At 54.3% G+C, this 27937-nt stretch overlaps 1 protein-coding gene across 1 annotated transcript in view; it reads left to right on the top strand.

Moving 5' to 3' along the window:
* Nucleotides 1-16596, top strand: part of RUNX3 (RUNX family transcription factor 3) — a 30231-nt gene extending 13635 nt beyond the window's left edge. Inside the window, exons 4-5 of the mRNA XM_036842389.1 lie at nucleotides 8565-8723; nucleotides 13510-16596. Of these exons, the coding sequence (XP_036698284.1) occupies nucleotides 8565-8723; nucleotides 13510-14054 (704 nt within the window). The 3' untranslated portion in view covers nucleotides 14055-16596. The remainder of the gene's footprint in view (nucleotides 1-8564; nucleotides 8724-13509) is intronic.
* The last annotated feature ends 11341 nt before the right edge of the window (nucleotides 16597-27937 follow it).

Here is a 27937-nt window from a genome sequence, read left to right as displayed (position 1 = left end):
AGCCCCAACCTGCCCTTCACTCTGCGACCTTGGACAAATCCTCCTCCTTTCCCCGCTTCCGTTTCCCCACCTATAAGTGGTCAGAGGGCAGCTCAGCTGCTGCTGGTCAACGAGCACTCCCTGTGTGCCAGGCCCTGTGCAGAGTCTCTTTTTTTTTTGGCCGTGCCGCACGGCATGTGGGATCTTAGTTCCCCAACCAGGGATAGAACCTGCATCCCCTGCCTTGGAAGCGCAGAGTCTTGACCACTGGACCACCAGGGAAGTCCCCCAGAGTCTCTTCATTGATCCTCGACAACCCCAGGAGGAGACAGGCCAGGAGGCCAAGCCACTTGCCTAAGGGTGAGCTTCGGTGCACCCCGGGGGCTCCACCCTGGGGCTCAGGGAAACAAGGGCCACTCAGAAGGGCCTTCCTAGCTCAGTGTGCTCATCTGTAAGATGGGGATGATATTAGCTTCTGCTCCGGCGAGTTGTGAGCTTTACGTGAATTACAGCTGCCTGGCCTGCAGGAGGTACCCAACAACCCTGGTGGATTATCACAGGGTTTCCCTTCTGGGCTTTTCTCCTGCTTTGTGACCCCCGACCCCGTGTGAGGGCTGAGCCTTCTGTGGGGAGGGGTGGGAGTAGAGACTGGTCCCGGGAGCCAGGGAGGGGCGCCTGCAGATCCCCGAGGCCTGGCTGTGGGTTCTGTGGCCAGGTCGTTCCCCTCTGCTGCCCTGCAGAGCGTGCCCAGTCTGCAGCCAGGTGGCCGGCTGGGTTTGAAGGCTGGCTTGGTGGCTTCCTGCCTGTGTGGCCTTGGTTTCTGAGGTTCTCGGTGCTGGTGTCCCTCAGAGTCACTGGGGGCTGGTAGAGAAGCAGCGGAGCAGGATCCAATATACGGGGCAGCAGGCGGCGTAGCGCCTGGCGAGCCTGGGGTAGACCGCAGTTTGGGAACCGCTCACCCTGTCTCCCAGGCTTGGCAGGTGCTGTAGCTGAGAGGGCAGGACGCAGGTTCTCCATGCTGCCTGAGGCCAGGGGGCGGGGGCGGTTCTGACATCTTGCCTGGGGGCCCTTTCTTCCCCAAAGTGTACATGGGATGATTTCAACAAATATTTTTCTGTGTCAGGCACAATTCTAGAAGCTAGGGACACTGCAGTGAACCCAACAGACGGGCTCTGGCCCTCTTGGGTCTCACACATTAGGGGTGGGGAGAAATGGTAAACCGTGCTGTTGTCACCATGGCCCACGAGGCCCAACCTGATCTGTGCCCATTACCCCTTGCCTTCCTCTCTGACACCCTTCTCCTCACTTACCCAACTCTGGCCACCTTGGCCTCCTGACCAGTCTTCAAACTGGGCAGCTTCACACTTCTTTTTTTTTTTTTTTTTTTTTTTAAATATTCTATTTATTTATTTATTTATTTATGGCTGTGTTGGGTCTCCGTTTCTGTGTGAGGGCTTTCTCCAGTTGCGGCAAGTGGGGGCCATTCCTCATCGCGGTGCACGGGCCTCTCACTATCGCGGCCTCTCTTGTTGCGGAGCACAGGCTCCAGACGCTCAGGCTCAGTAATTGTGGCTCACGGGCCCAGTTGCTCCGCGGCATGTGGGATCTTCCCAGACCAGGGCTCAAACCTGTGTCCCCTGCATTGGCAGGCAGACTCTCAACCACTGCGCCACCAGGGAAGCCCAGCTTCACACTTCTGCCTCAGGGCCTTTGCACTGCCGTTCCCTCTACCTGGGGCACGCCTCCCCCAGCAACCCCAGACGTGTGGCTCGTGTGTGCTTCCCACCTTGAAGTCTTTACTCACACTTCTCAGTGAGTCCTCCCCTGACCACGCTGTTTTAATCAAACACACAGGCATCCCCCTCTTGCCCTTACACTTCCCGGCTTTCATTTTACTTATCACCTCCTAAGATGCTATATAGTTCACTCATTTATTTCACGTATTTTTCATCTCCCCTGACTACTATATATGCTCCATGGGGTGGGGGTTCTTTGCTTTGCCAGACACTGATGTAGACCCTGGAACACAGACGTGAGCACTTAGTAGGTGCTCAGTAAATATTTGTTGAATGAATAAACAAGGTAAACAGATGATTAGCTAGTTTAATTTCAGGTAGTGAGAAGTCCTGCAAAGAAAATCTAAGCTGGGGGTGGGGGGGAGCGGTGGAGAGTGCAGGGCTGGGACCCACAGCAGGAGGGGTCAGGGGAGGCCTCCTGAAGAGGTGACATTTGAGCAGAGGCCTGAAGGAGGTGAGCAGACAGCCACTGGGGCTGCTGGGGGCGGGAGACGACGAGGGCAGGAAAAGTGACCCTGAGCCTGCAACTTTAGGACTGTGGCTGTCGTAAAGTTGCCACAGGTCTGTCCTCAGCTCCAGGTAGGATTGGAGGGATGCCCGGCTTGAGGAGAGGTGACTGCTCCCGGCCCCTGGCTCCCAGGACCCCCCGCCCCCAGGGGGAGTGCACCCAGCAGGAGGGAAGGGGTTAACCTCGGGCCTCCCCGGTTCCCCTAATCAACCCCAGGCCACTGGAAGCCCCAGTTGTGCCCCTGGGAGAGCTGCTGGCCCCCCACCCGCCTGGTTCCTTGCCTAGCCACCAACTGGCTTTCATCTGCTCACAGGGGGCCGATTCACCACAGACCACCTGGGGCTCAGCCCCCGCCTGCGACTCTGCTCGGCTGTTAGGAGCCGGGTGTAAATCTCCTGACAGGCCGCAGAGCCGGCCTTGGGCCCGGGTGCCCCACCCCACGGCTGGACAGACAGTGGCTGCTGTGTATGGGATGTGGCCACACCAGGGCCAGGCCGGGCAGCCAAGGAGGTGGCTGAGTGGCTTCAGATGGGAGAAGGGCCCCATGGCTGGGACCCACATTGTTGCCTGCAGACCATGCTGCTCCTGGGGCCCCGCCCAGCTCTGCTTCTCCCCGCTCCCTGCTCCCGTTGGCCTCCTGCCCCCCTCACCCCACCGCAGCAGGACACTGAGCTGGCCTCCTGCCAGTCGGGCCTCACTGCCAAGGAACCCAGCTCCGCTCTCTTGGAGGTCTTGGGAAGTCAAGACCTTAGCAGCTGAGCTCCATGCAACATGCTGACCAGTCCAGGTTTGACCTTGACCACGTGCCTCCACTTTCCCATCTGTAAAATGGTTGTGATGATAGCGGCCTCTCAGAGGATCGTGGCCCTTGTAGACGACACACGTGGCCTGCCTGGCACAGTGCTTGGCATGTCGTAGATGTCTGCTCAAGCAGTTGCCACTCTCATCACGGGGGCTTGTGTCGGGCCAGTGTGAAGGCAAGGGCATGGCCCTGATGGCCCCTGGGTTTCCCCCTGAAGCACCAGGTACCTGGCAGGTGTGGGGACCCGGTGCTGGCCCGGTGCTGAGAGATGCCCCGGGAATGGAAGGAAGGGAGCCCCACCTGGAATCCAGCCTTCATCCTCGGGCTCCTGCCGCTGGACCCCGGGTGAGTCACTCGCCTGGCTGGGCCCCAGTATTCCTCCCCCAACTTTGATCCTTCTCACACACCTGCGAGGCTGGGCCCTCCCACTGTCCAGATCCACTGAGGAGGGGTTGTGAACCCAGAGTGCCTTCCTTGAGTGCCAAGGCCAGGTGGGCTGTTTAATTCTCCCGGCCTGTCCACACCCTCAGGAGTTAGAGTGTGAGCTCCACTTCACAGGTGACACAACTGTGGCCCAGTGGGTAAGAGCTGCCTGGGACAGGCCTGGGCCACTGGGCCCTGGAGGGTCATAAATGAGGATCGGAGCACTCATCAAGGTGACGTCGGAGGGGCCGTCAGTGAGTTGAGCCCAGGTGCTGCAGGCAGACGGGCAGCCCCAGCGAGGTCCAGAGGGCCGAAGTGGGGCCGTCCCCAGGCAGTCCCCCTCCTCTGCACAAAGTGCTCTACTTTGAAACACTTGGGGCCTGTCCTCCAGCTCATCCTCAACTCAGGAGTTAGACACTATGATAACCACTTGACAGGTGTGGAAACTGAGGCCCAGAGGAGCAGGGGGACTTGGTGGGTGAGAGCAGGGTGTGATTAGAGGGTTGGACTCTCAGCGCTGAGCCTCAGAGCAGGGCAGGGCCCCTGGTGGAGTCCACTGAGACCCTCTCATCTTCCTCTTTCCAGGCCTGTCCTCCTGCATCTGCTCTGGGCCCTGGGCCCAGGCTGGGCCCTAACACCCATTGTTTGGAGCCCCTGACTTTCCAAACCCGGGCTCCTTTCCTACAAGATGGGCTCCGGGAAGACAAGGTGGCCAGGTGCCTCTATGTGACCTCGAGCATGTTCCTGACCTTCACTGAGCCTCAGTTTTCTCACCTGTGAACTAGGGACAGTGGTAGACCCCCTCCTGGGGATAACGCAGGTGAAACAAGGCAGAGCGTGTCAACTGCTTAGACAGTGGAGTGGAGGAAGCACTGAGTAAGTGTCAGCCGCTGTTTTTCTTTCCGTTCCTGCTAGCTACTGCTCTTAGCCTGCAGAGGCGCTGGGAGAAGGGGGCTTCCTGGAAGAGGCAGGGAATAAATACTAGAGAAACCCTGGGAGCAGGAGAAGCAACAGGAGGTGGTGATGGGAGGGCCCGGGAGCAAGCAGCCCTGCCTCCCTTCCTTCCGGGGGCCTCATTCTGGCCAGTCGCTGAGTCTTGCAGTCTTACGTCAGGGACTTTCAAAGCTAGAGGGGCCTCAGTGAGCAGTGTGTGCAGATGGGAAACTGAGTCCCAGCGTGAAAGGGCTGGGCCCCTGGTGACCTAGTGAGCTCCCCAGGGCTCCCCACCCAGCTCTCACTGTGGGCAGCCGAATGAAAGAGGTCTATTCTGAAGGCACATCTTCTTTCCTCGGGCACAGGGAGTTCCGTTCTGCTCCCAGTGTGAAGGCCCAGGCCCCATGGCTCTGAGACTCTCTGGCGCCCTGGCCACGTGGAGCCACCTCAGCTCCCCTTTGCCCCTCCTGGGCCGTGGCTCCGGCCTTCCACAGCAGCAAGGAAGCAGTTCCCTAAGTGCTGTTAAAACTCCTCCTCCAGGAAGTCTGCCCTACGTGAAGGCAGAACAGCATGTGATGGAGCGTGGGCTCTGGGACCACATTACCTGATTTATATCCCAGACCAACCGCTTAGTGTAGGGCTCATCTTGAAGCCTCAGTGGCCCCATCTGTACAATGGGACCAAAAGGGAAGTGTCAGGAGAAAGAGCACTGGACTGGGAGTCTGGGTCTGGGTGCCGACGCCAGCTCCGCTGTCCTGGCTTTGTGTCCCGGACAGGACTTACCATCCTGGCCTCCGTGTCCTGGTCTCCATGTGGGGATGATGATCCTGCGTCCCTTGGCACGGGCTGGGGTAGAAGTGACCGTGCAGATGGTGGGGCCCCAGGTGGGTGGAGAGCGTCCGGTCACCTTGTTTGGCCGGCACTACGACCTGCGAGGGCACCATGATGCAGACACCGTGGCTTGGGGTAGGTGGGGGAAAGGGGTGAGGCTACCAGGCGGCAGAGCCCATCCTCAGACCCAGGCTGGCTGCGAACCCCTCCCTCCTTCCACTGGCCCACAGGAGTATCTCTAGACACTTAGTGCACAGTGTGACTCAGAAACGGGACTTTATTAGCCAGTGGCGATAACAACAAGGCCTGAGGTTTTGCACCAGCTTTCGTGTAACCCCACTGGCTCACTTCAAGCTTGTGGTTGACTAAGACACCCAGATCCTTTGCACCTGAGCTGCTGTCAGGTCAGTCTGCGGTCTCCAGATCTATCCAGCCGGCTTCCTGCCTGTTGAGACTGTTCTGACTTCATTCATGCCCCAGCTCATCCACATTGCCTTGCCATTTTCAGTGGCCTCAGCAGCAAGGGCAACAACATTTCCTCCAAGGCCGATCAGGACTGAGGCCAAGCCCTCCGGCACTTCCCTAGAGACCATGTCCTGAGGGGTATCCATTAGCCAGTCCTCAATGGCTAAGGTTAGACAACCAACCAGCAAATGAAATCCCAAACTTGGAGGATGCAAACTGGCAGCCCCTGAACAGGACATGTTCTACAAAGTGGTTGAGTTATTTTGTTGTTGTTTTCAGTATTTGAATTAATTGCCAACATATAAAATATGGGAGGTTTCACATAAAAGCAGGTTTATGGCTTCTGGTAAACTGGAAGCTCTGGCGACACTGGGTCCACCCCCATCAGGGTACCAGTCAGCTGGACGGGATGGCAACTGCCCCTTCTACAAGGCCCACCCTCTCCAGTCTGCCCCAGGCCCTACCCATCCCATGTGCCTCATTTATGTGACTTGCCCAGCCCCCATAGTCATCTAACTTAGTGGCCCCAGCTCCAGCCAAACTAACCCCAGCCCACGTTTTTCCTGTTGCCAAGGGTCCTGGGAGGTAGCAGTGGGGGGCCGGGGTGGGAGCCAGGTGGTTTCATTTTGGCTGCTGAGTGTCCCATGGGCTCGGGCCTGGGGCCTCCTCGGAGGAGAAAGTGGGTCCCTGGTTCTTGGTGACTTGCTGAGCCCATTGAGGCTCCCAGGACAACCTGTTCCATTTCTAAGGGCTCTCAGATGCCTATTTGAGCTTGTGACAGGGGTGTGTAGCGAGACTAGGGGCCTGTGGGTACCAGAATCCATTGCATCCCCCTTTTGAAAATCAGAAATCAGGCCCATTCTGAAGCCTCCACCTCTGTCCCCTCACTCCCAATGGCAGTGAAGAGTCATCTCACACTTTCCAGGCCCCTAGGATGCCATTTTCCAAGCCTCAGCAAGCATGGTGAGGAGTTTTGTTTTACCTCCCACTACCTCTCTCTCCTTCTTTCGCTGTCAAGCTAGAAAATTCCTCGTGTCACTGAAGACCCCAGGACTCAGGCAAGCCCTCCCCTCTCCCTCAGCCCCTCCCCACACTTCTTTTCCAAGGATCCCAAGTCTAAGACATCCTCCCTCTTTCCTCGCTGTGTGACCTCGGGCAAGCCTCTTCACCTCTCTGAACTGCAGTTCTCTTGTCTGTAAAAAGAGGACCAGGCCCACCTGTCTGCCTGGCCTCCTCCCTCAGGGTCGGGTGGAGCCAAATGGGCCAACCTCGGCTGACAGGCTGATCAGGAGAGCCCAGGAATGTCCGGTCCTCTCAGTGAGGAGTCGTCTGCCCTGGAGAAATTCCCCAGCACAAGGAGGGGTGTGAACAGAGAGATTCCTGGGAGTCCTGCAGGCAGGGGGATAACTTGGAAGCGAGCTAAGTGTCCATCTGAGAGGAACGGCTGAGGAGACTGCGGCCTCCAGGGGACGTGACGAGGAGGAACGAGGGACACCCACAGGCTTAGTGAGCCCGCCCCGCCCCCACTTGTTGCTCCTCAGTGTGCCCCAGGGTGGGCTCCCGAGGTTGTTTCTCTGGGGCTGGGTGACTCTCTCCATCTATCAGATGAGGAAACTGAGGTGGGCCCCCAGGTGTGCTACTGAAAGAGCAAGTTAGAGAATGATACAGCCAGGCTGAGAGCATTCAAGAAAGTTCTGTGAGAAACTTGCTCTGTGTTTTGCACGCACGTGAAACCAAAAAAAGGCTGAAAAGAAAGACCTCCAAATTGATCACGTGGGGATTTCTGGGCAGGGATTTAGGGTGGGTCAGAGGAGCCATTAGCCTTACCTGTAATGCTTTTATTTTTGTAGCTATTCATGTTGCTTGTGAAATGTAAAATAAGTAATTGAAAAAGTGGTGTGTATGTGTATGTGTCTGTGTGTGTGTGTGTGTGTGAGAGAGAGAGAGAGAGAGAGAGAGAGAGGTGGTGGTCCCTGCAAGCCTGATGTCATTCAAGAAGCCTTGAGGGTGGCCTCGGCTGGCTGCTTAAAGGCAGGGGCGTGGCCATCTTGACCCTGCCAGCTCCTCCAGGGTCTCGGAGACGAGGCTGGGGTCCTTCCTGTGTGGGCCGTGGCAGAGGGATACTGGGAAATGCTGGCAGTTTCTCCAAGTGCGATGCCCAAGCCAGGTGCACTGGTCCCGTGTCCCCAGCTTCGGGACGGAGATGGGAGTCCAGCCCCTCACACAGCGCCCCACTCCATTTCCCAGCATCGTGGTGAATTTCCCCTCCTGAGACCCAGAGGGGAGAAGGCGTGTGCTGCGGGTCCCAGGGTAGCTCTGGGCTGGAGGAGCCAGCATTCCCATTCCGGGGCCATCTCCCATGCCTCTTGCAGATGTGAATGGCGGGCAGGATGGATGCCGGGGGGCAGACAGCGGCAGCATCCCTGGGTTCTCGCCCTGCCTCCCATGGGAGCCTGCTTAAGCCCCTTTCCCGTGCCTGTTGCCTCAGATTCCCCTTCTGCCAAAAAGCGTAACGTAGAGGTGTAGGTCGCAGGCTTTGATTTGAACCCTGAGTTCAGATCTTGACTCCACAACTTACTGGCTCTGTGGCCTGGAACCTCTTTGAGCCTCACCTATGGCATAAGAAGGTAGGAGTGAGATGATGGCAGCCCCAGGACAGCACGTACTGACCATTCTCTGTTCAGAAGAGACATCGGTAGTGGCCTATGGGTTCTCCCTGCAGAGGCCTAAGGTTAGACCTCAGGGAGAACTTCCCAGCAGAGCAAGGCATTTCTGCCCCCCTGAGACTCTCGGGGACCAGCTTCTCATGGGCTCCCATGCTCTGCAGGGCATCGACAGAAGCTGGAGGACCAGACCAAGGCGTTCCCCGACCGCTTCGGGGACCTGGAGCGCCTGCGCATGCGGGTGACACCGAGCACGCCCAGCCCCCGAGGCTCGCTCAGCACCGCCAGCCACTTCAGCAGCCAGGCCCAGACCCCCATCCAAGGTACGGCACAGGGAGGTGGGGGCTGCGGTGGGAGAAGGGGGCGGGGGCCTGGAAGTGGTCTCTCTGCTCCAGAACAAAAGCTCATGCCAGGGTCGTTGACTGCACCACCCTGGTGTGTGTTATAAAGGAGCACCAGTGCTCCTACACGGTCCTGGGCTCAGCCCTTCCTTCATTCATTCAGCAAACATTTATTGCCACTCGCCCTGTGCCGTCGTGGTGCCTGGCCCCAGGGATGAGTAGACAGGCACAGTCCCTGCCCTCCAGGAGCTCCCTGTCCCCTGCGGGAAATGGGTATTAGTCCCCCAGTGCACCCGTTAAAGTTGGGCAGGACTCGCCCAAGGAGCCCGAGACAGACACATGTCTGCCAAGGACCCCACGGCCCCCCAGGCCTCAGCTTCCTCATCTGAAAGCGGGGTGGTGGTGGATGCCTCTGCCTGGGCCTCGGGTGACATTCAAATGACGTTACTGCACTCCAACTTCGTGAACTGTGACGTGACTTTGTCCCTGGAGAGAGACAGAGCACCTCCTGAGAAAGGTCCCCACCTGGCCCAGAGACTCTTCCCAAACAGGAAGGAGGAGGGAGGCCTCTGGGCGGAGGCCCAGGATGGAGTCTTTACGCCTTGGCCGGATGGACACGGCAGGCACGTGTGAGCCTAAGTCTCGGGCAGGCCGTCCAGGTGTACAGGGCCTGGCACATAGCAGGTGCTCAGTAGGTGGTCAAATGGTGAATATCTACTCTGCTCTCTAGGTTCTCTTGGCCAGTGGGTTGGGGTGCAGGAGGCTGAGTGCACAGCTGACCCTCAGGCCAGGCAGGGACGGACAGTGCTCGTCACCAGTGCTGGACGCGGCCGGGAGGGCTGGCTGCTGCTGTCATGCACCGTGGGTGTCTGTTCTTTCTTGGTCCTCCAGGCCCTGGTTAGAACCCATTTGGCAGATGAGTGAATTGAGGCTTAAGAGGTTAAGGGCCACTCTTGGGTCACACAGCACATCAATGACCAGGTTCAAAGTGTCCACAGCACCTGCCCCCAGGAACTTCCTGTACTTCTGAGGGCAGAAGCAAGGGAGTCCCTACTGGGTCTCTCCATTAAGGGAGGCCCTGCCCCCAGCCCTGGCCATGTGTGCCAGGCACAATGCCACGGCAGGGGGACTTGATGCAGCCCCCTGGTGTGAAGAGACGGTACCTCCCTTCTGGCCTGGGAAGCTGGGCCTTGGCCCTGCTGAGCCCCCAAGGTGGGGAGAGGCACCAGGTCCAGGCTTTTAGCCACGGGCTGTCGAGCTTGAGACACTCAGCAACTCTTGAGCCAGGGGGGCTGCAGGGTGGAGGGGTCTGAGCTCAAGAGACAGCAAGAGGTCCTCTGGGCTCATGCCCACCCCTGCCCAGAAGCTGTCCGTGCTCCCGTTCCCGGCAGGCCAGCCTTTGTGCAGGTACAGTGGTCTAACACTCCAGGCCTTTCCCTGACATGGGCAGAGCTGGGGCCCAGCCAGGGGGCCCTGGAACCCAGCAGGTGGGGGCTAACAGTGGCGTCCTGTCCAGCAGCTCCCGTGGAAGGAGAACCCACCTCTCTTTCCACTTGTGTGGACGTGGCTTGGGAATCAGCACCTGCCGGAGCCTGAGGCAGGCCTACCCACCCTCTGTCCAGCCCCACAGGGCCAGGCCTAGCCCAGCAGCAGGCAGAGCCCCTGCCTCCCCCGAGGCTGGGAGGAGAGGAGGTCGGGCCTGTGTGGGATAGTGGCTGACCCAGTCCTTCCCCTTCTGCTGTATCCTGAGGCAGGGTGCTCGCTAGCCACCCACAGCATTGGACTTCAGGCAGCCGCTGTGGCCCTTCACACCAGCCAGGCCTCCCCGTCCTCAGGCCTGTCCCCTTTGGAGTGAGAGGAAGGGCTTTTGACAACCAAGACCAAGGAAGGAACATGAACTTTGCAGTCAGGTGGACCTGGCTAGGAATTCGGGCTCTGCCAGGCACTGGCTGTGTGATCTTAGGCAAGTCGCTTCACCTCTCTGAGCCTCAGTTTTCTCATCTGTAAAGTGGGAAGAAGGAGGTATCTGTCACGGGGGTGTTGGCAGGGCCAGGCTTGGGGAGTCCCTCTCACTGGCCCTCCCCTTCTGGTGGGACAAGCCTCTACTTTCAGACTCCATCCTGGGGGGTCCCCCTCAGGATACCCCACCACCACTTCTCTTGGTTCCTGTTAATAACTTTGACCCCCCAGCTTTGGTGACTGGCAAGCAGTGCCGAGGCCCCAACCCCTCCGTACCCCAGCCCCCAGCCCCCCGGCTGTGGCTGCCCACAATGGGGGCTTCTCACAGCTCAAAGGCCTCATTCAGCCACCACACAGCAGCTGGGGCAATTTGGAGAAGAAAATAAACATTTCCTTCCAGTGTTGGGATTGGCTGCTCGACAGCGGCCTGGCCAGCTCGGGTTTCTTGGGGCTACTGGGCTGGAGGGGGCGGGGCTGGGGGCAGGAGCTGAGGGGGTGCTGAGGGCAGATGCTCCCCCCACCCTGGGAGGGAGGCAGGAGAGGACAGCGGCAGGGCTGGGCAGGCCTGCCCACAGCCCACATGACCCCCGAGGGCCACACGCACCCAGGCCCACCTGGCACGGCCTTGTTTCCCGGGCTGCAGCCCTGCCATCGCATCCTGGGCTCCCTGTTTGGGCTCCCTTTGTTTTGAAAAAGGGGTTCCTGTCAGGCGGCAGCGCTCGCTTCCCCGGGCTCAGAGCAAGGTGTTAGCCTCATGCTTGGCTGTGCTTGGGGTGCCAGGCCCTGCCAACAAGGCTCCTCCCCTGGGGTTCAGAGATGAGGGCAGGGGCCAGGCTCCTCTGACCCCCTAGGCTTCAGGGCAACACTGACCAGCCAAGAGATCTGTTAGGGAGGGTCCAGATGCGCCAGAAGGCCCCCGTCTCCTGGCCCCTAGCCCCCACATCTCCCCACCTGGAGCCCGGAGCCTCATCCCGTATCATTCACATCCGGGACCAGAGCCTGCTGCTGAGGAGAACACCCCCCCAGCTTAGCTGGGAAGACCCCAAAGTCCAGAGAAGTTACAGGTCTTATCTGAGGTCGCACAGCACCTCAAGCAGATCTGGGGAAGTGAGGCCTGAGGGCACCTGCAGCTCTAGCCTCAGCCACGCCTCAGGCACGGCAGGCAGTGCACACCTGGAGCTGGCCAGGGGCAGAGGCTGGGCTCCTCCTGAGCCGTCTCTGGCCCCTAGTCTTTGGTGGACAGAGCGCTTGGGGACAGACAGACTTTAGTCTGCTGCTGAGGGCTCATCCACCTCCCCACTGCTGCCCAGAGTCACCCCTTTGGCCAGGGTACAAGGAAGGCCCAGGGTCAGGGGCTCATCTTTGCAGGGCCCTGAATGAGCCGGTTGTCCTGAGTGCCCAGAACAGGAGGTGTCACAGCTGCAGTGGCAGCACAAACCCTCATCAAGCCCCTGCTCTGTGCTCAGTAGGCACTTTACATGTATTAACTAATTTAATCCCTAGGAACTGTTATTGTCTCCATTTTTCATGTGGGACAACTTGATGCACAGAGAGGTTTAGTGACTTGCCCAAGGACACACAGCTAGTAAGTGTTAGAACTAAGATAAGTATCCAACCTCAGAGACCACACAGTTAACCTTCAGTCTGTGCTGCCTCAAAGATGGGACAGTTACCCTTCAGGCACGTGTCAGAACTCAGGACTGAGAGCCCTAGGATTCTGTGTAGGTCCAACGTGCTGTGTGACACTTAGGCAAGTGCCTCACCCTCTCTGAGTCTCAGTCTTCCTACCAAGGGGTTTAGACTCAATCCTGAAGCCCCTTTGAGTGTTGAGGTTTGGGGGATCTGTGATTACAAAAGTACGGGGCAGAGGCTGGGATACTTTTGTCTTGGAGCCAACTCCTGGGGGAGCCAGGGTGGGGCCTGGGCTGGACACAGGGTCTCTCTGTGACAAGGGCAGGGTCCAGGCCACCAAGCCCCTCTCGCTGCCGTCTGTCTCACTTTGCTGTGGAGGCGGGTGAGGGTGGCATCTGATCCCTGTCTGGCCACCAGTCAGCTCCAGCTTGCAGGGCTGCCCTGGAGACACAGGCCCAGGCTGAGGCCGGGGCGGGGGGACGGGGATGGACAGAGCTGCCGTGGACCCAGCTCCCACAGCACAGGCGGAAGCTCCCGTAACCTAACTGAGCCCCACCTGGGCAGGAGAGGTGCAGGTGCATGCGCACGTACACCCCAGCGGGAGCAGAAAGCAGAGGCCTCGTGATGAGTTCCAGTCCTTTCTGTGCAGCATCAGGAGAATCCATCTTTCTCTGCCTGGTTCCTCGTCCGCGAGAGCAGGGCCTGACTCCCAATCTCACAGGACCGTTGGAGACCCTCTTTACCGAGAGTGAGAGAGGGAGGGCGAACCTGCCAGGCCAGGCTGTTGGGCGGCCTGTGCTGGCCCCGCCCTTGGCTCCCCACGCACCCACAGCCCAGCGGGGAGCCCACCTGCCCCCTCGACAGGCCTCTGCACGGCTAGGCTGGAAAGAGGATGCCGGGAGGAGAGAAAAGCCTTCCCCCTGCTCTGCCTGCTCCGGCAGCGCCCAGGGCCACCTGCAGCCCAGACCCCTGCTCGCACCTGCTTCCTAGGTGGGGCCAGATTGGGAATCAGCAGGCTCCAGCCCCCGAGCAGCTCAGGGCGGTCGGAGCAGAGCCACATGTAGCACCAGGGATCCCCCCAGATGGGCCTGTAAACCAGAGCCCGAGGTCATTCGTGAAGAAAGGCCGCCGGGGTGGTGTCGGGCAGTGACTGACCATCCTCCTTGCTGTCCCCCAGGCGCCTCCGACCTGAACCCTTTCTCCGACCCCCGCCAGTTTGACCGCTCCTTCGCAGCGCTGCCGACCCTCCCGGAGAGCCGCTTCCCCGACCCCCGGATGCATTACCCAGGGGCCATGTCGGCCGCCTTCCCCTACAGCGCCACCCCCTCGGGCACGAGCATCAGCAGCCTCGGCGTGGCCAGCATGCCGGCCACCGGCCGCTTCCACCACACCTACCTCCCACCGCCCTACCCGGGGGCCCCGCAGAACCAGAGCGGGCCCTTCCAGGCCAACCCTTCCCCCTACCACCTCTACTACGGCGCTTCCTCCGGCTCTTACCAGTTCTCCATGGTGGCCGGCAGCAGCAGCGCTGGCGACCGCTCGCCCACCCGCATGCTGGCCTCCTGCCCTAGCAGCGCCGCCTCTGTCGCCACCGGCAACCTCATGAACCCCAGCCTGGGTGGCCAGAGCGATGGCGTGGAGGCCGATGGCAGCCACAGCAACTCGCCTACCGCCCTGAGCACGCCTGGCCGCATGGACGAGGCCGTGTGGCGGCCCTACTGACCGCCCGGGTCCAAGTGAACTGCTCCCGCTGGTGGCGGGGAGCCCAAGAACCTTCCAGACAAGTGGCGGGCCCAGCTCCAAGGCTCAGGGCACTCATGGGACTTAACGCTTCACGGCAGCTGTGGGCCCAGGGGCCATGGTCCTGGGGCCCAGAGCTGGTGGCTGGCTCTGAGAGCATCTGGTCCAGCCACGTCTTTGTACAGAGGGGTCGGGACCTCCCCCAGGACCCCGCCCCCAGCCCAGATCCTACTCATCTCATCCCACGTCCCTGTGGGAGAAGTAGCCCCCTCCTGCCACCTCCCCTGGAATGACCTGGCTGTCCCCAGCTATGCCCACTGCTGTCACAGGGCCCAGGCCTCCTGGGACAGAGACCATCTCTGTTCTAGAGCGAGGCGGCATTTGCCCACATGGTTTGGCCTCTTATCCTCGGGACCCTAGAAAGACCTCCCCACCCTTACCTTCCTCAGAGACCCCCGCATCCTGTGGGCCCAGCCCTCCCTCTGCATTTACACAAGCTGAGTCACAACTGGAAGGTCCCCCAGCCCTGAGAGGGGCTCGCTTATGGTTTGGATGGGGAAGGAACCCCTCCAGAGGCCCCAGGGAATTGCTAGCAGAGATGGAATGAGGATACCCCCAGGCCCGCCCCCCCAGCTCTGCTTCCCTACAACTCCTGGCAGCTAAGGGCCCGACCCCATCCCAGCCATCCGTGGGTCCCAGGCCCCAGAGCAGACTGGCCTGCGGTAGCAGGCCCCTAAAACCGGGGAAGACACCTGCGGACAGGTTCTCCATGCACTTTACCAGTCCGAGGCATTCGCCCTCTGTTCTCTCAGTGGGGGCTGGGAAGGGTCCCTTTCCCCCAGGCTGGTCTCAAAATTGCCATTTTTGGAGAGAGCACCAGGACCAGACAGGTCCTACCAGAGAGCCTTGGGGTAAGGGGTCATGGGGTCAGATGTCAGCATCCCTGGCCCACCTAGGTCCAGCCAAGCTGTGCACAGCCAAGCTGTGCCCCGGACCCGCAGCCTCTTGGGAAGGCCCAGCCAAACCTTCCAATCTCTGACACACAACTCTCCGTCTTTAACCAGTCTGCTCCCAAAGCAGTCTTGAACAAAAAACCAGTTTTTAAAGCTGATTTTAGAGAAAGAAGTTTGTCAAACATTTTCAGACACGCGATCTCTTACAGGAAAAGGCCCCATGATAGTGAACGATATCCCTCCCCCTCCAAGAGTGTGGAATTGTTAGGATCCCTAAACCTCCTCAAGAGGTCGCAGTCCTTCAGCAGCATCCCACCAGCTTGCGCCAAAGGCCAACCTGGTGCAGAACAAAGGGAGCGCTGGTGAGATGCTGGAATCTCAAGTCTGTGGCTCTCGGGCATTTGTCCAAGAGGACGTGTGGGTGTCCCGGTAGAGGTGGGAGGGATGTGGGGGAGCACGGTGGCTGCGTGATGGCAGAACACAAGAGCTGTGAAGGGCTTGGCAGCCTCAGCTCAGCCCCTGCTGTGCTCACAGGGGAAGTATTACAGTTTACAAATGGGAAAGCAGGCCTTGCCCAAGGGTTTAAGCATGTCCGAGTTTTTTTCGTTCTAGAAAGGCATAAAAAACCCATGTCTGAATTTTTTAGTTCTTGAAAGGCATAAGTGGAAAAGGACAAAACTCTTATAAGCATTGGGCAGCATGTGGCTTTTAGCCATTGTTTCAGCCCCATCCTCCGTGGATGTGGAAATTTCCCCTACAAAATGCTCCTTAGCGGTTGTCTCTGTAATAGCACGTGGCCTGCCTGCCACCGCACCCTGTAATAACCGCCAGATAAGCACATGAGATACACGCTCAGACAGGGTAGGAGGTCCTTCTGGTGATCTTATTCAAACCCCTCTTGCTACAGCTTCTCTTGTCCTGCCCTCACTGGAAAAAGCAGTCCCCTGCTTTTATCTCTTCAAAATAGCTGCTGGGGGGATCCTGCTGACTCCCTTCAGCTGGGGGAGGTGGGGGGATCTCTCCACCCCTTCTCAGGAAGCAGCTACAAATCCATTGCCCTCGTGTCTCCTCCTCTCCTCTTTGGTCGTAGACTGGCCCCAGGCCCCAGTGGGAGGCACCCTTGGGTTCCCAGTGCCCAGCACTTTGTAGCCCCTCCCCAGATTACTACCCCTTCCTGACATCCAAGCCCCCGTGGGGGCAGGGACAGGAAATAAATCGACCCCTCCCCGCAACTCCCTGACTCAAAGTGATGGCAGCCGTGCTGAGTCTTTTTTAAGGCCCATAGTGGGTACAGACAGCTTGGGTCCTTATTTACAAGGCTGCTTTGAAGTTGTACTAGGCAAACACACTGATTTAGAAAGCACAAGGAAACGAAGGGGTTTGGGCACCATATTACTGTAAGCCTCTTGGTGGTGGGTACGGATACGTTGTGACATATTGTCATGCTGAGGAGTTAATACCTGCTATACTCATATCTTCCGTAAAACCGACCCAGGGCTGGGAAGAAGGTGGAGAGGGATGGAAACTGCTTTGCACTATAATTTGCTTGGTGTGTTTGTTTTTAATGCACAACTTCCGTGTACAGTAAACTGTCTTCTATACTATTTAACAGTAAAATGAAATTTTGACTGATTTGTTACAATAATATAACTCTGAGATGTGTTGAAGGATCTCAATGCCAGACTTCTAGAGCTGTATGCGTGGGGGGTGGGAGAGGATGGGAGTCCTCCCACCATGGCCAGGGAGGAATGAGGCAGGGCCTGGGGACAGGAGCAGGACTGACCCCACTGCTTTGGAGATCCCCAGCGCCTTGGCCTCCGTGCATCCGGCTCCATCTGGAAGGGCCCCAGAGACCACCCTGGGTGAGTGCAGCTGGTGAGGCCTCTCCCGTGTGTGGCTGGAACCCCAGAGGAATATCAGGTCTTCAAGGTGCCACCATCCCTTCTCCCTTCGCAGGTGGCCCATAACTTTTCACAAGTCAACAGAACAGGCAGAGCATCTGTTCCAGCTCGCCCCCAGGCTCTGAGTTGGGAAGGGGGCATAGGTAGGTGGACCGTGAAGCAGCCTTGGTGAGAGCCCATCTCTGGGAACTGTTTGCTGCAATACTGATAAGTTAGCAGCAATCAGAACTGCAAAGCAATCAGCTACGTCAGCTCCCCCGTTTTGCAGATGAGGCGACTAAGGTGCAAAGAGGGGGTGTAATCTGGCCCCACAGCTCCGCGGAGGAGTTTGTGGCTGATGGTGAGGGCGGCGGGTGTGAGGGTGTGGGGACTTGGCTTGACAGCCTCCCCAAGCCTGCCAGCAAGGAGGCCTGGCCCACCGTGCCTGTCCAGCTGGGGCTTGGGGAGGGGAAATTTCATAAAACACCTTATTTTTGAGTGAAAATACTTCAAAAGCTAATCCCAAGACTTTGCCCTGTTCAGTTAGGTTGGTCTGCCTGAAACCCAACACCCGACAGGAAGTTCCCCTTTCCCCAGCCTAAACCCTGATCCCCGCCCCTCTGCGCTGAAGCACCCCTTCTGCCCCAGGGCCAGCAGAGTCTTCTCTGAGCAGGGTCCCAGCCAGAGCTGGAGAACTACTCTGTGGGTGTGGTCTGAGTGCCGTCTGTCCGGATGAGCAGGACTGGTCCTGAAGCAGCATCTATAAGTCAACACTCTGCTTCCGTAATGTGTGTTTATTTGGGGGCCCTTTGTAGGGAATGATGGAGGTTATGAGGTAGCCACAGTTCAAGCTCCTCCCCGCTGGCCACACTTTGGTGCCACAGCTGATACAAGGTGTGGCCTCCAGAGCCCCTGACTCAAGCTCCATCACCTTACCCCTAGCAAGCACAGATCAGCCCACCTAGGTTCCCAAAGGGAAACTGAGGCCCAGCGAAGTCCAGGACTTGCCTGAGGTCACACAGGCTGCTGGGGGAAGAGCTGCAGTAACCATATCAGCCTGAAGGTGGCAGCAGGTGGGGAGCGTGAACATGCCCCTCCAGAGAAGGGGGAAAAGGGACTTGCCTCAGTTATGGCTGGAATTCAGGTTAGGTGTTGGAAGGAACTTCCTGACCTCAGGGGGTTCATCCCAGAAGGGCCTGGAAAAAATCTTGATATGGAGGAAGGGTTTCCTTTCCTTCTTTAGCTATGTGCCTGTGGGAGGTCCCTGTCCCTCTCTGAGCCTCCCTTTTTATTCAGATATTACACAAGCACCTACTGTATGCCAGGTATGTAGTAGAAGTATCATATGCCAGGTATGTAGTGTCAAGTCCCATGATCCCCAAAGGCCCTGCTTTGGGACAGGGGTTTACTCGGCTTGAAGGAAAGGTTGACATCCCTGGCCCAGCATCCCCAGCCTGCTGGAGCCCAGGCCCGAGCCCCCCACCTCCTGCACCTCCCATCAAGGGTAAGGGGGCCATTTTGTTCCAGAGTCTGGGAGCCCCTGGACTCTAGAATTCCATTTTGAGGCTCGAGGAGCTGGTCCAGTTTGGGCAGTGCCTACGGGTTCACCAGCCGTGTCAGGCCACAGCCTGTGTCCGGCCTGGCCAGAGGCTGAGAGAGGTGGTCCAGGCCTTGGGACTCCCAGGGGTGGTCTCCCTGGGCACTGGACTGATCTTGGCACCTCCTGAGGGATGAAGTGGTCCCAGACAGACTTGAAGTGCTGGGCTTCTGGCCATGGGGATGGCTTTGGCTTATATAGTGAGAGGTGGATGTCCCGGCAGGGGTTGAAGGCCCCAGGTAATGATGTGTGCCCAAGGGAAGAACTGTGAGGGCCGGAGGAGACCGCAGTGAGGGGCTGCCGGTGCGGGGCCAGCGCCGGTGTTCTGGGGAAGGGCCTCAGCCTGCCTTACTCCCCCCTTTCCCCAGACTGCACCCCACAAACACAGCCAGCCAGGCCCCCCCAGTATGGCCCAGGGGGCAGCTCTCAGCTGCACCAGACACCCAGCTTGGCCACCGGGGAATGCACCTCAGTGGGTTGGTTCATTCTGGGGTCGTAAATGAAATGAGCTGTCAAAAGGACGGGGGCGGGGGGGCACCGGAGTGAAAGAATGAACTGTTCCTTGCGGAAACTCAGGGTGCCCCCCATTCCTCCCCATGAGGGCTGGGGGGCTGGGAGGGGGTGAGGGGCCGCATCCCCCCAACACCCGCATCCACACCTATGTGGTCCAGCAGCTAGAGGAGCCCGGGGAGCCGGATTCCAGGCTTCCTATTTTTAGTTTTGCAGTTAACGGCACGCTGTTTGTTTTATATATTTATATTCACCCGCAGAGGGAGCCTGCCCTGAGCCAGCCCGGAGGAAGCCCTTGAGTGAAGGGGAGAGGAGCAGTCCCAGAGCTGGCTTTCTGGAGCCACCCTTCCTTTGTGCCCATGCCAGCTGCTAGAAACAGTTGTGACCTCGTTGTTGTCCTAATGGGTGGCAGCTGTTTGGGCCACATACCCCACTCTGCTCTTTGGGCCTGGTGTCTGCGAGGCCTTGGCCAGAGTTCATTCACTCATTCACCAAACAGACCCAGGCCTCGATCCACCCTCATGCGCCAGACAGCAAGAAAAAAGACCAATAAGACACGGCTGTGCTCCCGGGGAGCTCACAGGACAGACAGGAAAACAGAAGGGCTAACCCATGGGATACATGGTGCGGATGAGACAAGATGGAAAGATGAGTAGAAGTTCACCAGCAGAACTTCTACTCAGAGAAGCAGCAGGAGGGCCTCTAGGTGGAGGGAACCACATGTGCAGAGGCCTGGAGGACAGGAGTGTGTCTAAGCTGGGAGGACAGTGGGGAAGGTGGAGGAATGACGAGGGGATATGGGAGACAAGCAGGCCAGGCTGGTCACAGGGGCTGAAGGTCAAGCTTGGATTTGGTCCTGCAGGCACTGGGGAGTGGGGGCAGGTTCAGATGGTTGTGCGTCTGTTGGGGGGAGTCGCCATGGCAGCCTGGAATATGGACTGCATGGGGGTGCAGAGAAGAGACCTGCTCACAGGCTACTGCAATAGTCCAGGCAAAGGAGGGTGAAGCCTGTGCAAAATGGTCAGAGGAGGAGCTAAGTGTTCCCTAAGGCATCTTTAGCACAAAAGTCAGAGGAAGGATCCAGTGCCCCAAACCTCAGGTTCAAGTGTCTCTCAGTTTCTTGGGTTCATGGCATTTGATGGAGGCACTGTGGACAAGGTCTTGATAATAGTTTTTGTTATGCCAAGTGTGTAATAACAGCAACCCTGCCCTCTCCCTGATCCCTAACCCCCACACATGTTTTAGTGAAGCCTTATGTCCTGGCTTGTGACAACCCCCTCACCACCCACGAGGCCACATGCAGCCTCTCAGACTAAAGGGTCCAGGGTTCAGAGTCTGGTCCTGCCACCCCACTCTCCTCCGTGGCCCAAGGATGGAATGGCTGTAAGATCCTGAGTCTGAAGTTCCCAAATTCTATGTATTAAATTCTAAAATCAAATTTTTTTAATTGAAGTGTAGTTGATTTACAATATTATATTAGTTTCAGGTATACAGCATAGTAATTCAGTATTTTTGCAGATGATACTCCATTAAAAGTTATTACAAGATAAAGGCTATGTTTCCCTGTGCTATATAATATATCCTTGTTGCTTACCTATTTTTTACGTAGTAGTTTATATCTGTCAATTCCATACCCCTAATTTGTCCATCCCCCTTCCCTCTCGCCTTTGGTAACCACTAGTTTGTTAGAGAATATTATGCTTAGTGAAATAATCAGACAGAGAACGACAAATACTGTATGATATCACTTATATGTGGAATCTTAAAAAATACAAATGAATGTATGTGCAAAACAGAAACAGACTCACAGATGTAAAATCACATTTTAAAATTACACCAAATAATACTAGTGTAATTAGTAGTAATTACAGAGAAAAAATACATTATACAGATTACCAAAAAGAGGACAAGAAAAATTACCCATAATCCCACCTCTCCAAAGATAACCATTGTTAATACTTTCAGGGATTTTCCCCCATCCAGATCTTTATTTCTATAAATATATAAATATTTTTCCAGGAATAAATATTTTCTAGCCAGGTACACACTGTATATACAGTATATCAATTAATGTCATTAAAAAAATGAAATAAAAGGAATCTAGAGTGAACTCACTGGAAGGTTGTGGTTATAGCTGTTTTCTGGTTTCTTCTTTATATTTTTCAGTGTTTTTTCAAGTTTTCTAAAGTGAGCACATTTGTTAGGGGTATAGTGTATTAAACTTCTAGACCTTGATCAATATCCAAGCAGAGGAGTTCAAAATCATGCTTGGACCAACTCCTTTGACATTAGCTGAGGTGTCACCTCTTCCAGGTAGTCTTCCCTGATAATCTCATGCTGGGTTTGGTGCCTTCTCTGTGAGTTTATCTTTGGAATAATAATAATAGCTAACACTGCATGCCAGGCACTATTATAAATATTTTGCCGTGTTAAATCAGCTCTTTGAGGTCTATACTATCATTATCCCCATTTTACAGATAAGAAAACTGAAGAACAAGGAAAGAATTCCCTCCCATTTCTAACAAGGACAGAGCAATACCTGAAAAAGTTGAGCTTAAGTTTCCCATTAGCTAAGCGTATTGGGGGCTCAAAGTAAGAATTCAGTTGACTTTAGGAAAAAGGTGTAATTTCTTGCACACCTGAGTTTGTGCCCCATGACTCATCCTGGCCATAAAGATTGCCCATCAAAGGCAAAAAGAAAGGAAAAAGCCATGAAAAAATGTCTTTTCAAAAAAAAGCAGAAGCAGGGAGGACACAGGCGTTACAGCCCTTTCTTCTCATCTGAGAGCGATGCGTCCGCCTTTCTGGGTTGTGAACCTAAGATTTCACAGACGTGTGAAATCGAAAAACAGAAATCACCATCTCTGGACCCTCCGGCGACCCCCAGCCTGTCCTGCATACTCAAGGGGACAGACGCCCTGCGAATGAGGCCTCCCTGGGGGGACCCGGGCCCTTGGTGGCAGGGCTCCCTCACCCCGGACAGGCACACACAGTGGGACCACCAGCCGAGGGGGCAGTCTTCCCTGCCTCAAACAAGTGCTATTTCTTTTTCCATGAAAACAACCCAGTTCTAAACCACCGACGCCCGAAATTAGAAAAATACGCGGCCGGTATTATCATAAAACTATTTTAACACGGTGGGGCCCTCTGGGTGGCAGGAAGGGTGGCCAAGAGCCCACAGCAGCCCCTTCCAGTTGCAGCCCCTGGAAACGCTCAGGGGGACGAGAAATTTGGTTTTCATTAGCGGCGAATGTGAGCGGTTCTGTCACTCTGAATGGACCTTTGATTCTGGCTGGCGGTGGAATCTTTCCAGGACAAGTGAGTTTTGTTTTGTTTTGTTTTTTTCATAGAAAATGGGCCAGGCCCTTCTAGCTTACGTCTCCCCGAACTACACGGGAATTGGGCGACTCCCCAACCTCTTGACTTCTAACATCAACAGCTGGGGCCGGCAGGAGGGGCACCCGAGACCATTTGGCTTTATTGACCCTGAGGTTTTATTAAAAATGTTATGCTTCCTTGAGGTCTGCACCAGACCCAACAAGAAGCCCAGCCAGGGAGGGGCTCACCGGGCCAAGGGGATTTTCACCACCTGGAAGACAGCCCACCTTGACCTGCTTTCTCCCACCCCAGTGACCCCCAGAAGTGGCCTCCACTTTAAAACCTCCGTAGAAAACTCTATCGCTTGACTTCTGTCGACTTCTGGTGAAAGAACACAGGCCCGCTCTTTTATTCATTCGACACATATTGGTTCAGCACCTGCTACCATGATGGGGGCTTGGGATGCAGCTGTGAATAAGCCAAAATCCTCAGCCCCATGGAGCTTACGCCCTTAGTAGGAGAGAAAGACTGTAACAAACAAATAAATATATGCCATGATTTCAGAAAGGAATAACGGCTACAAAAAATAAAATGGGAGAATATGATGGAGGAAGACGGAGTGTTAGAAGACAACGTTAGAAAAGGTAGTCAGGGAAGGGCCCTCTGAGGAGGGGACGCAGTCTGCCAGGAGCTCGGCCAGGTGTGGCTGGATCTCCGCTACAGGTGGCATCTTCACTGGAGCAGGTCAGCGTGTCTGGAGTCCGGCAGACAGCTATTGATCTGGCAAACTCTCTTCATGATGTCCCACGGCAGAGAGGAGCCAAAGCAGTTTGCCTTTACATGGCAGGGACCGCAGAACCCCCTTCCTGGCCCTGCCCGAGCCCCATCATAATAACACTGCCAGGGGCTGTCTTAGCTCAGGTTCCCTAGAAGCAGATCCAGAGGTAGGGATTTTTGTGGGGTGGGCTTTCAGAAGAGGAATGAAGCAAGTAGGACAGAGCAGGGGAAGAAAGCTAATCCATGATGTCTCTGGGCTGGAGACTGGCCTCCTTCTGATCTCACGGGGCCCTCTGAAGTGTGAATTGCACCACTGAGTTGCCTCCCAGGCAGCCGGTGTGGCTGATCTGCCCCCGCCAGAGGGGAGTAACCTCCCTGGTAAGATCCCTACTATTGGGAGGAGAGCAATTCTCCAGGGAAGGAGGCATCTATAAGCTGCTAGAGCCAACCTGGTGGCCCAGGGTGGTGTCTGGAATGTTTAGAGGATCGGGCACACCATAGTGGATGCTGCCAGAACATTACCCATACACCCCTCCCTGGGCCAGCGCCCCATTCCCCTGCTGCTGTGAACCTGAGGAGCAGGAAGTGGCAAGAACATGGGTGCCAGAGGGTGGAAGGTAAACCCCATGAAGATTCAGGGGTCCAACATGTTAATGAAGAGAGTAAGGAGCAGGGAGCTGAGGCATGCCATGCCTTCACCTCTAAGAGAAGTTGCTGCACTCTGCACCTTCTACCACACGGTAGGCAAAAAAGTCCCCCCACCAAAAGATACATCCATGTCTTTATCCCTGAAACCTGCGATTATTACCTTATTTGGAAAACGGGTCTTTACAGATGTAATTAAGTTAAGGATCTCAAGTTGAGAATATAATCTTGGGTTATCCGAGCAGATCCTAAATCCAATGACAAATGTCCTTATAAGTGACACACAGAGGAGGAAGCAATGTGACCACAGAGGAAGAGATTGGAGTAAAGAAGCCACAGGCCAAGGCATGTCTGGAACCACCAGAGGCTGGAGGAAGCAAAGAATGGTTTGTCCCCTGGAGCCTTCAGAGGGAACAAGGCCCTGACAACACTTTGATTTCAGGCTTCTGACCTCCAGAACTTTGAGAGAGTAAATTCTTATTGTTTTAAGCCACCATCGTTGGCCTCTCTAAATTTTGAAGCAGCATATTCCACACTTGGCAATACTACTCTGACCTATTTATTAGGTGATCAGAAAGCTACCAGCTTTGTGTGTATGTGTGTGTGTGTGTTAAAATACATATAACATAAATTTACCATCTTTACCATTTTAAGTGTACGATTCAATTGTATTAAATGTATTCACATTGTTGTGTAATCATCACCATCATCCATCCCCATAACTCTTTTCATCTTGAACAATAGAAACTCTATATCTATTAAATGACAACCCCCAAGCCCCTGACAATCACCACTCTACTTTCTGTCCCTATGATTTTTGACTACTCTAAGTATCTCATATACGTGGAATCATACAGTATTTGTCTTTTTGTGACGGCTGATTTCACTTAGCATTATGTCCTCAAGGTTCACCCATGTTGCAGCATATGACAGGATTTCCTTCCTTTTTAAGGTTGAATATTGTTCCATTGTGTGGATATACTACGTTTTGCTTATCCATTCACCCATCGATGGATACTTGGATTGCTCCCATGTTTTAGCTATTGTGAATAATGCTGCTATAAACATGGGTGTAGAATACATCTTCAAAACCCCGCTTTTTATTCCTTTGAGTATACTCCCAGAAGTGGAGTTGCTGGATCGTATAGTAATTCTATTATTAATTCTTTGAGAAGCCTCCATACTGGGGGTGGGGGAGGTAGATATTTTTTAAGTTGATTTACAATATTATATTAGTTTTAGATGTACAAAATAGTGTTTCAAATTTTTTATAGACTATACTTCATTTAAAGTTATTATAAAATATTGGCTATATTCCCTATGTTGTACAATATATCCTTGTAGCTAACTTATTTCACTAAGCATAATACTCTCCAGGTCCATCCATGTGGTTGTAAATGGCGAAATTTCATTCTTTTTTATGCCTGAGTAGTATTCCATTGTATATATACACCAAGCCTTCTTTATCCATTCATCTGTTGATGGGCACTTAAGTTGCTTCCATATCTTGGCTGTTGTGAATAATGCTGCTATGAACATTGGGGTGCATGTATCTTTTCGAATTAGTGTTTTCATTTTCTTCAGATGTATGTCCAGGAGTGGAATTGCTGCATCATATGGTAACTCTATTTTTAGTTTTTTGAGGAGCCTCCATACTGTTTTACATAGTGGCTGCACCAATTTACATTCCCACCAACAGTGTCCAAGGGTTCCCTTTTCTTCACATCCTTGCCAATATTTGTTATCTGTGGTCTTTTTGATTATAGCCATTCTGACATCTGTCAGGTGATATTTCATTGTGGTTTTGATTTGCATTTCCCTGATGATTACCACGTTGAACATTTTTTCATATTTCTGTTGCCCATCTGTATGTCTTCTTTGGGAAAATGTCTCTTCAGGTCTTCTGCCCATTTTCCAATCGGGTTTTTTTTTTTTATTATTGAATTGTGTGAGTTGTTTATATATTTTAGGTATTAACCCCTTATCAGTCATATCATTTGCAAATATGTTCCTCCATTCAGTAGGATGTCTTCATTTTGTCAGCGGTTTCCTTTGCTGTTCAAAGCGTTTAAGCTTGGGCTTCCCTGGTGGCGCAGTGGTTGAGAATCTGCCTGCCAATGCAAGGGACACGGGTTTGAGCCCTGGTCTGGGAGGATCCCACATGCCGCGGAGCAACTGGGCCCGTGAGCCACAACTACTGAGCCTGCGCGTCTGGAGCCTGTGCTCCGCGACAAGAGAGGCTGTGACAGTGAGAGGCCCGTGCACTGCGATGAAGAGTGGCCCCCGCTCACCACAACTAGAGAAAGCCATCGCGCAGAAACGAAGACCCAACACAGCAAAAATTAATTAATTAATTAATTAATTTTAAAAGAAAAAGCTTTTAAGTTTAATTAGGTCCCATTTGTTTATTTTTGCTTTTGGTTTCTTTGCCTTAGGAGACAGATCCAAAAAAATATTGCTACAATTTATGTCAAAGAGTGTTATGCCTATGTTTTCTTCCAGGAGTTTTATGTCTTACATTTAGGCCTTTAATCCATTTTTAGTTTATTTTTGTATTTAGTTTATTTTTGTATATGGTTTATTTTTGTATATGGCCTTTAATCCATTTTTAGTTTATTTTGTATATAGTTTATTTATTTTGTATTTTTAGTTTATTTTTGTTCATTTTATTTTTTATTTTTATTTTTTTATTTTTGTATATGGTCTTACATTTAGGCCTTTAATCCATTTTTAGTTTATTTTTATATATGGTGTGAGAAAATGTTCTAATTTCATTCTTTTACATGTAGCTGTCCAGTTTGCCCAGCACCACTTATAGAAGAGACTATCTTTCTCCATTGTATATTCTTGCCTCCTTTGTTGTAGATTAGTTGACCATAACTGTGTGGGTTTATTTCTGGACTGTCTAGTCTGTTCCATTGATCTATATGTCCATTTTTGTGCCAGTACCATTTATTTTGATTACTGTAGCTTTGTAGTATAGTCTGAAATCAGGGAATGTGATACCTCTAGCTCTGTTCTCCTTTCTCAAGATTGTTTTGGCCCGCCATACTGTTTTTCACAGTGGCTGTACCATTTTGCATTCTCACCAGCAGTGAACAAAGGTTCCAATTTCTTCACATCCTCACCAACATTTGTTATTAAAAAAAATAAAACTATCATTTTTGAGACAAAAAAAGAGATAACTCTGCAGAGGTTCAGGCTGCAATGCAAGCTGCCCTGTTATTTAAGCCACGTGACTAAGAAGATTCCATGGTGCTAGATAAGGATATTGGGCAGAGTTTTTGGCAAACCCCGGTAGAAGAGTGCTGGTGCACACTCCTTGGGTTTTCTGCAACAGAGAACTACTCTTTTTTTGTGATAATTTCTGGCATTCTCCTGGATCCTAATAGAGACTGCATGCCTGACCATGAGACACCCAGCAACTATACCATCTGAGCTTCCCTTGTGAGCTGGGTATTATCAAATCCACCAAGTCATAATATTAGGAGGGCCCAGCATCAATCCATTATAGAATGGAAATGATATATTTGGAATTGGGACTGAGCAGGTCCCGAGGATCCAAGCAGGCTCCATGAAGAGGTGTGCCAGGCCCCACGCTGCCCACTTGTGTTGCATCTATACCTGTCCCTCCACACACTCCTGTGGCCTCATGGTCATAGATCCCTATGGCCAACTGTCAGAGGAGTCAAGGACTCAGGTCTGGGCCATGGGCTGGCACACAGCGATGAGCGATCCATGTGGTCGTCCCCTTCATGCGGAGGAAGAAGGACTACCCGTTGGCACGAACTCCCAAGCTGGTTGGTCAGCAGCCTGAAACTGCAAAATTAGAAGATCTCAGATGGCACGGCTGGGAAGACTGACCTGAGCAGGACGTGTGGAATATCCTCAGGGCCCCCGGCGGGTGAATCCATTTACAAAGCGCCACCAGCCACAGATCACTGAATCTTGGGGCCCTGGGAGGTGGGTCCCTTCGTGGCCCCACCTGGGCTGGGTTCCTGCATCAGTCCTGGCCACAGCAGGCTCGAGGTATGGGTACCTGTCTCAGGTTGGGCTGCCCAGAGTAGACTTTTAGAAGAGGGTCTATGTGAAAGTGAATTTCTTAAGGAAGTGCTCCCAGGACAAGCCATGAACAGAGTGGGGGTATCTGGACATGGGAAGTGAACTAGTCAGCTCAGCCCTGAC

This window comes from Balaenoptera musculus, chromosome 1 (genome assembly GCF_009873245.2).
Source record: "Balaenoptera musculus isolate JJ_BM4_2016_0621 chromosome 1, mBalMus1.pri.v3, whole genome shotgun sequence".
In the NCBI taxonomy this organism is placed as follows: domain Eukaryota; kingdom Metazoa; phylum Chordata; class Mammalia; order Artiodactyla; family Balaenopteridae; genus Balaenoptera; species Balaenoptera musculus.
This window is presented reverse-complemented; position numbering and strand designations above follow the sequence as displayed.